The sequence below is a fragment of the Fistularia commersonii genome, chromosome 13 (genome assembly GCF_037954325.1).
Source record: "Fistularia commersonii isolate RoL2024-O1a breed Wild chromosome 13, RoL_Fcom_v1.0, whole genome shotgun sequence".
Lineage (NCBI taxonomy): Eukaryota > Metazoa > Chordata > Actinopteri > Syngnathiformes > Fistulariidae > Fistularia > Fistularia commersonii.
Window position 1 is genome coordinate 12,135,134 of NC_141296.1, and position 8,630 is coordinate 12,143,763.

Consider the following 8,630-nt stretch of genomic DNA (forward strand, 5'->3'; position numbering starts at 1 on the left):
ACGTGAAAATTACTTTTCCGAAGAAATGTGCTCGGTAATTATTTTTATATTTCCCCACCCAGGTTGCCCGAGGAACGAAGTTGCTATAACTGGTACTCCAGACACTTTTAAATTCAACTCTACCAACATGACTCAATTTTCCTATGGAATCGCTGCCAATGTGGTCGCTGTCCTTCTGTACGGAAGTAACTTTGTCCCCATTAAAAGAGTAGAGACGGGAGATGGTGAGAGCCGCCATGCACACACATTTAATTTACACAAGAGACTCTTAATTCTGCACAGTTCTTGACAGTAGACTTTTTTCTGACGGATTTAAATGTAACGCCATCAGCATAGATTGTGATATATGAATGAATGAATGAATGGATGGATGAGTGAAGCCCCTTCAAGAAAAACAGCAAACATGTGTCCTTCAGGTTGTTTAGTGCATTTTTGTTGCATTTTCTCTGAAATTAGTTTGTGGATTTCCTTTGCTTTTTTTGTGTGTGTGTGTGTGTATATATGCATGTGTGTGTATGTATATGTGTGTATATATGCGTGTGTGTGTGTGCGTATATATATGTGTGTGCGTGTATGTATCCATATATATGTGTGTGTGTATATATGCGTGTGTGTGTGTGTGCGTATATATATGTGTGTGCGTGTATGTATCCATATATGTGTTTGTGTGTATATATGCGTGTGTGTGTTTGCGTGTGTGTATATATATATGTGTGTGTGTATGTATGCATATATATGTGTGTGCGTGCGTGCATATATATATATAGATATATATCTATATATTTGCTCACACACAACAGCTCAGCTGTTTCTGCAATACATCAAGCTTCTTTAATTATGGTAATATCTGTAATCTTTCCCCCCTGTGTATTTCACCAGTGCAAGAAATAACAAATTATTCGACCCAGCATGGGACAGAGAGAGAGAGAGAACACTGAATTTGTGTCATAACAGCATTGGCTGGTATACTAGCAAAGGGTGTTATTTTAAATTCTTAACTAGTTACTGCATTGTTTGCAATAATTGTCACCTTGTCTAATTTTGATATTTGGAGAAATAGCTGCTTGTTTGCCTAAGTATGTGACACTTTTTTTGAGGAGCTTGATACTGCTGGAATTTGCTATTTGGTTTTCCCTAATGGGCTGGCATTGTCGGTGACATTTGTGACCACATACTTTAAATACTGTCCGCGTCGCACATTTTGTGTCTTTTGAAAGCTTTGTGCATTCGGACCAATCAAACTCCCACCCTTCAGGTCTTACTGCCAGAACTGAACATCCAACAATGGGGTTACATGGTATCACTATGACCTCAATCAAGCCAAGTTGTATTTGTCTTTTTCATTCACAGGAATGTTTTTCCAGTGGATTAATTGTGCAGCGATATGGATGGTGTCCGTGGTTGGAGACATAATGCTTCAGTCACCAAAGTTTCACCCCTTTGCAATGCTTGGAGGGGTCATTTGGGCCACAGGTATTGTCTAGTTAGAACACTTCAGGACCAATAGGTCTCTTCAATTTCACTTTTGGACATTGGAAATACTGTGGAAATCATCTGAAAAGAAAAGCATTTCCCTGCTTAACAACTTTTATGAGGCATCGTTAAGCAATGAATGGCACTGGCCCTTCAGTTCAAAAAGACTTTTTAGACATGAACATTGAAAAATTAATGAGCAGTTTGTTGTTCCAAATATGCAGTTGTAATCAACAAGCAAGAGCAAAGTTACAAGATAACCTTCTTAAACTGGATTATTTGGATGTACTGGGCAATTGCTTTAATGTCAGATGATTTTATTTGTTGTGTTGGTTTGAATTTGAGCTCCAACTAGGTTTAAAATATGGATGTTTTGAGCATTATGGGAGTGTGTGGTGTCTCTCTGTGCAGTCAAAACTAAGGCAATCTAGTTGTTAATTTAAGGTAGCATTTAAAGTGTAAAATCAACTCTAAACCGTTGCAATTACACACCAAGACTTGGCACGGTCTTCTTTATCTGCAGGCAATATAACAGTTGTTCCAATTGTAAAAGCAATTGGCCTGGGCCTCGGCATTTTACTTTGGGGATCCTCCAGTTTACTGATGGGATGGGCCAGTTCAAGGTGAGTTAATTTGTGGTAATCTCCCGAGTCTATCAGAATGGATGATGTTCGACTTCCAAATGAGTCCCTCTTGCAGGTTTGGGTGGTTTGGAATTTCTGCTCAAGAGGTTTCGAGGCCTATATTAAATTATTGTGGCGCTGGATTGTGTTTACTCAGGTAAGCTGTACAATCTGATATAATGCTCCTCATCAGCTTGGCAATAAGTAATGCCTCGGGTCATTATAGCAAAATGTGGTCCTAGCCACCCGCAGTCATGTTATTTCAAGTCGCTTTTCCCCCTCACTCAGGAAAAAAAAAAATGAATTTGTGTGTTCTAGCGGGCTGATATTTTTCTTTGTGAAAACAAACGTGGAGCTGCATCCCAATCCAGAATCAGTGCCATTACTTATCGACAGGGTAGGTATATTGATTGAATAGTGGATGTTTTTTTTTTTTTTTTGGCCTTCTCTTTCTCCCAAGGCGGTTTTGACATCACTGCGTTTGCCACTTTCAATATGTCTTTCATACTGTTATAAAAGCCAAGTGTTCCTTCACTTGTTACGTTGGGGGGGCTCATTTTTACATTTCCTGATGGTTTTGATTACCAGGATTTTAGCAAATAATTGCAGGAAGTCTAGGACCATCATGGCTCCATTTGGTGTTCAATTCTGCAGAGAACCTCATCTGGCAGCTATGGACCACATTCCTCTGAGTTCTGGATAGATGTCATCAGACCAAAGACCAGGCGGTTCATGTGAGCTAACCTCTTTGGTAGTCAGCAGCCTTTGCACTACTTCAAGGATTTCATGTTTAAAAGCCAATACAACTAGTCATTATCTTGCACAAGTGCTCTGGTTTTATTGATGTAACTGCAGCTGCTGGCATGCTCTGTATTAAGCAAGGCTGTTTTGAGCATGATCAGAAAAAGCATTAAATGCTCAGTGTACATGTACATCAAGTGACATCATAAAAGTCCAAATTTAAGACGGACTCCATGTCACCAATAAGGCAATAAACTCTCGGTTTCACAAGTACCATTACACAACAAACTGACTACTCACAATCTCCTTGATACCGGTCCTCTTGTTCTGTAGTGCTCTAATTTCCCCGACGGGGTTTATTAATGTATCATCTCAAATGTGGCGGACTTACAGCATACATGTATACTCATGCGGTCATATTTATTGACGGGCTAGCCTTGTGAAGTTCAAAGTAAATAAGAAAACTGTGTACATGGCAAATAAATCAATCATCTATCATTCTGTTTTATACACTTTTTGTTTTTATCCCCCACCCCTCAGAGGCTGCCTGCTTGCTGTTGTATCAGGCTTGTTTTATGGGTCATCGTTTACACCGGTCCTCTACATCAAAAGCCATTCATCATGTCATGACAGCATCTTCCATGGAGCCAGTGTTTATGGTAATCTCTTTTTCTCAATAATGTTCTTTAAATGTCAGTATTTCATCACAGGAGCGCTGGGATAAAGTTTGAGAAATTGATTATTGCACCGGTTTGCTCTCAGTAGTCACAAATTTCTTTTGTTCCAGTTTTTATCCTCAGGTTTTATCTGGTTTAGCGATGTGCCTCAAAGCTCGTTGGACTCATGGACTTTTAGTCCATGCAAAATGCAGCCAATGATTTTTGCATTTTGGGACTAAGTAGGGAGCTCATTCAACAATTTTTATGAAAGCTGTGGTCTGGATTAGTGACCACTTGGCTCATGTATTGATACGTCACAAGTTTAGGGGTGAATGATGCTAGCTATTGAAATTAACCAGAAACCAGGCCAGGACAGTCTGATGTACTGACCTGTCGGCCAATAGCTGTCGAGTGTTTGATTCATAGAGGAAACAAGATTGTGAAGACAAAAGGGAGTGATCAGAACTTGCAGGTTTGAGGAATCTGGCCTAAAGAAGAGCAACATTTAAAATGACATGACCGTGCAGGGACGTTTTCATTCTGGAGCAGGGGTAGTAAACGAATCAGAGCAGGAAATATTGTAAATTATGCTCGAAGAAATTAACCGTCCAAGCATTATTGTATGATGTGAAAGGGCAGTGCTCCGAGGAACGCCAGTCTGAAGTCATCTAAGACTGGACAGGGATGTCCTGCTCTAGATTGTGCATCTGTGGCTTGGATGCAGACCGCTGACGTGCAGGTGGCTGAGCGCTTCATCTACGTGGAGGTCAAGTTAGGGGTTAAGTGGGACGGTGAAGAATGTTGAGCAGTGCACAGGTTAAGAAGTGTAACTGAGGAGAGCTGTCACGGGCCGCTGACAAGCCTTCAAACAGACTTAAACGGGAGTTTATGTTAGAATTAGCTCAAGGATTTGTGTGTGTGAGGTAATTATTACTGTATGGCAGCAGGAGGGTTGAGACAGACATATGTGCTTGTCTTTTGTCTGTCACTTGAAATTAAATCGTGCTAAACCTTAATCAGCTGAACTTGAGTAAAATCAGTGTCATAGTAACTGACGCAAAGGTCTGTATCGGATTTTACCATATCATGTTACAGTCATTTGAATACCTCCATTTTACTGACGACATTAATATTTCAACATAGAAATATCAGCTCTGGAGATGTATTTAACATTTAATGTTACCATACTGTTTTTTGTTGGCTGATTCTGTCAGATGAGCTTATCCTCCAGAAGTTGTCCTTTTTCATGATATTCTACAGTGAAATGGACTTTCTACATCCTACAAGTGTTGGTTGATCATAAAAGGTTTGATCTGTGATAAATGCCTTTTTGTAATTATTGTGAATCTTGGTGAATGAAACGGGTATTTCTGAAGTACTTGCTGTTACAACCCTCCAATGACTATCCACAGTGTCTAGGAAATCATATACATTGGTGGTATGCAATCTAAAATCATGTGTCTCTCAATCTTTTAGACCTTGACTATGTTTATGCACAATGCTCGGGCATTTTTGCTGCAAGCACAGCGTACTTTGCCATTTACTGTGCTGCAATGAACAACAGGCCAAGGGTCTACTCTAGAGCTATCCTACCAGGTAAGTTTCTCTAAAATCTCACAAATGCTTGTAAATCGTTTTGCAAGTAGTGTATAATGAAAACATCTTCAGCCATTTCTTTAAACTGTCAGTCAGTGGTAAAGAAGTGACGATTCAGGGATTCTCAGACATGGAAATTCAGTTATAAGTACTGCTCTTCTCAGAAGTGATAACACTCATGTCTACACTTGCGGTCCCAAAGTCAAAAAAAACACAGCCAATGGAACTGTTCCTTAATTCTAATCAAATTGCATTTTGTAGAGGGACTTTCGTGAATTACCCTGGTTTTGTGTTTGGATTTTTGAAGCTTTCAGCCTGTAATGTCTTGAGCAGTTGAACGCGTGCAAAAAAATATTTCCCTTTGCTTTTGTCAGTGGAAAAAGCAAAAAAGAGAAAATTCGTACATTCAGTTTGAGACATCAATACTGTTTCTTGGAAATTATGCAAATCAATAAGATCTGATGCATTTTATGGTAATACCGATACTTTTCATGATGTTTTATTTTTCTAACAGAAGCCGCTGCCAAATTTTGTTCTGGTCCAGCAGGAACACCTTGGCTTCAATTGTGTTAATCCAAGTGTGCCCACCTATTACAACAAGGGGACACAGACTATTATCACTACAATTGCTTATTTTTAGCAGGATAGTTGGAAAATTAAGAGACAGGGTCTTGTCACTTTACTCAGTGCTAGCCACCTAACCTACTGCTCTAAAAGGCACCATTCAGTTTTGTTTTTTTTTAATTCAAAGGAGTTTTATCCTGCAGTTATTGAATTCAGATCTGTGTATGTAATGATGGGGTCACCAGATTGACAAAAAAGAAAACCTTGTAGAAATGGCTACTGCAAAGGGTATGCCGACTCCTCTTGCCGCGCACCGCAAACCTTTTGGTTTTGGAACATGCGTCATCCTGGTTGGATTCCCGGCTCCTCCTAGCGTGTCGAAGTGTTGTTGAGCAAGACACCGAACCCCTGACTGCTCCCCTGGTGCTGACGGACGGCAGCCTACTACTCTGGGTTCATCTATGACGGGTGAATTGCAGAGAGCGAATTTCCCCACGAGGGATTGATAAAGGATTAATTATTAAGTCGGGGCATAGTATGTCCCAATGACTCACAGCGAGTAGGAGATTCGATGAAGAGCCCTAGTCATGTTACGACATTTCTATTATTGAACATCCATCCGCTCTTTGAGCAGCGATCAGCATGAAGCGCTTATCTATTCGCATGGCTGTGTATTCTCAAGAGTGTGTTTTTGCGGTTCATTCTAGGTCTGCTGACTGGGCTGATGTGGGCTTTGGGCACATACTGCTGGTTCCTGGCCAATGACTACCTGAGTGCTGTCATTACCTTTCCTATTGTCACAGCAGTGAGTACATCAATACAAGCACAATGGGCTGGTAATAGAAATCCATTTTCGGATTTTTGTCGAAGGATTATTCCAATACTTTCAATAAGCCCCCCCCCAGGTGAGGCCAATATGATTTCTGAGTATAGTCCAAATTAATCAGAAAATAGCCCAATATCTGTTAGTGTTGCACTGGCGCACACCTCCTGTATTAGAACTTAGCAGTACAGTATACCCTTGTTTTTCGCGGGGATTATGTTCCAAAAAGAACCTGTGATAGGCAAAATCCGTGAAGTAGAAGCCTTTATTTATTCTTTTTACAATTATTATACAATTAAATACTCTATTATAGCTGCTGTCGTCCTTATGTTTTTTTCTTCCTTCTTTATGGAATGAACAGAAGATTCATTAATTCTGTAATGCCGACCTACAGCCGCATAGCTTTACCTTCCCTTAGCATGTCCAGAAGTTTAACTTTATCTGCGATAGATAGCATCTTCCGCTGCCTTTTGGGCCCTGCAAGGTGCTTTTGTCGCTCCAGAGCGTTTTGTCAACATTATGGGTTTTAGAGAAACTCGATATTGCAAGAGAATTTGCGCGTACGTAATGTAAATTCGGCAAGCTGTTTTACATTCGTGTACATATTAAACTGCAATGTTATTGACGCACAGGTAGAGAAGAAGCGGAGTGATTTTTTTTTTTTTTTTTTTAGCCAATCAGAATGCAGAACACAATGCACGATGCAAATCCATGAAGTAGTGAAACCGTGAAAAGTAAACCGCGTTATAGCGAGGGATCACTGTATAGGTAGGATCTTTGCAAAAAGAACTTCCTATCTCTTAAACTCTTACTGTGGAAGTTGAGTTACTGCTTTTGGCAATAAAACTTAAAAATTCACGCGGGGCCACTGAAACTGTTGCACGACGGACTTGAATTCATAAGCGGTCGTCTGAGGTTGAGTGTTTCCCCAATTAAAGCAACAGATTTTCCACACAGCCACAAATTAACTACCTGATAGGGTTGTTTCCCATTCTGCCTGATTTTGAATAACATGAATAAAAATGCAGTATGCAGAGAACTTCAGTTCAGCCGTGACCATTGAGAGTTGGTTGTCAGTGAGTTTAGTTGGAGACGTCCTTAAAGTGCCCCTTTTCCCTGGTTTACAATTAATGCCCCAATAGAAGGGGCGCCACCTGCGGCAAGAAACTGACTGAAGTATGTATGTGAAGGGTTTTTAGTGCATAATCAGTTTACCTAACAATACTAAAACACACAAGGCACATGACATTTTAGCATCTGAACTATTGTTCTGCAACACATTGATTAAACCTGAAGAGTCTTAGTGTATTCATGAAGCCTTTTCTTGTTTTTAATTTGGAAATAAAGCCTAAGGTTTTGTTGTTGTGTCCCCCCCCCCCCCCCCCCCCCCCATAGGGATATGGTCTAGTTGCAGCTCTGTGGGGATCCTTGGCCTTCCGAGAGATCCGGGTAAGGAGAGCACTTAGTCATCTATTTGGTCACGTTTCTGTAATTTACCTTAACCTTTTTTCATGTTACAACCCCATCTTAAAGGCACAATTTACCACATACTTTATTAATGATCAACCAATAAAATCAGAAAATAATGGCTAAATATCCATTGCGCAGAACAATTTCGATCAGGCCATTTTAAAATAAGATGTTCCAACATTTGCTTTGTCTTCAGGGGTTAGTCAATGGCTTAATCTTCTTAATGGCATCGTGTGTGGTGCTGGCTGGCTCCCTTTTGACTGCCGTGTCAAACCTCTAAAACCGTTCAAAGATTGAGCTGCTGTCGGACTCAAAATGTTACCTGTCAAAGTGTATTTGGTGCTGGCAATATTGTTTGTGTTTTCTTAATTTGTCAGACTTGTTCATGAAGCTGCAAATCTTGTCATTTGTTTTAGAGGAAGCGTTACACCATAAGATACTGCACATTTCTTTTTATGCTGTCTGGTGGGTGTTTTTGTCGACACATTTGTTTATCTGTACAAGAAGTATTAAAAATGTGGCTATCGTGTTATACTATTTTAATGGTGTGATGGTGATCTTATTGGAGTGATGTCACTGCTCTAAAACTGTGCTTGATTTAAAGAAAAAAATTAAATGTGTGAATTTAAATGTTTCGTTTGTGTATTTATAAAGTGTAAACAACACTTGGATTACATCAAA

The 8,630-nt window shown here is 39.9% G+C and overlaps 1 protein-coding gene across 1 annotated transcript; it reads left to right on the forward strand.

Annotated features, from left to right (window-relative positions):
- The first annotated feature begins 8 nt into the window (after positions 1 to 8).
- On the forward strand, positions 9 to 8,229 carry tmem144b (transmembrane protein 144b). Its single transcript, XM_086158554.1, has 11 exons — positions 9 to 224; positions 1,351 to 1,473; positions 1,997 to 2,096; positions 2,173 to 2,253; positions 2,415 to 2,493; positions 2,751 to 2,830; positions 3,378 to 3,496; positions 4,973 to 5,092; positions 6,364 to 6,461; positions 7,875 to 7,928; positions 8,146 to 8,229. The coding sequence occupies exons 1-11, from the start codon at positions 26 to 28 to the stop codon at positions 8,227 to 8,229; spliced, it is 1,137 nt and encodes a 378-aa protein (XP_086014680.1). The 5' UTR covers positions 9 to 25.
- The last annotated feature ends 401 nt before the right edge of the window (positions 8,230 to 8,630 follow it).

Excerpts from the sequence above, each read along its gene's own strand:
- tmem144b (XM_086158554.1), top strand. The coding sequence starts at position 26 with ATGTGCTCGGTAATTATTTTTATATTTCCCCACCCAGGTTGCCCGAGG. Across the intron at positions 2,254-2,414 it reads GCTGGATTGTGTTTACTCAG|CGGGCTGATATTTTTCTTTG; the intron begins GTAAGCTGTACA and ends TGTGTGTTCTAG. Across the intron at positions 6,462-7,874 it reads CCTTTCCTATTGTCACAGCA|GGATATGGTCTAGTTGCAGC; the intron begins GTGAGTACATCA and ends CCCCCCCCATAG.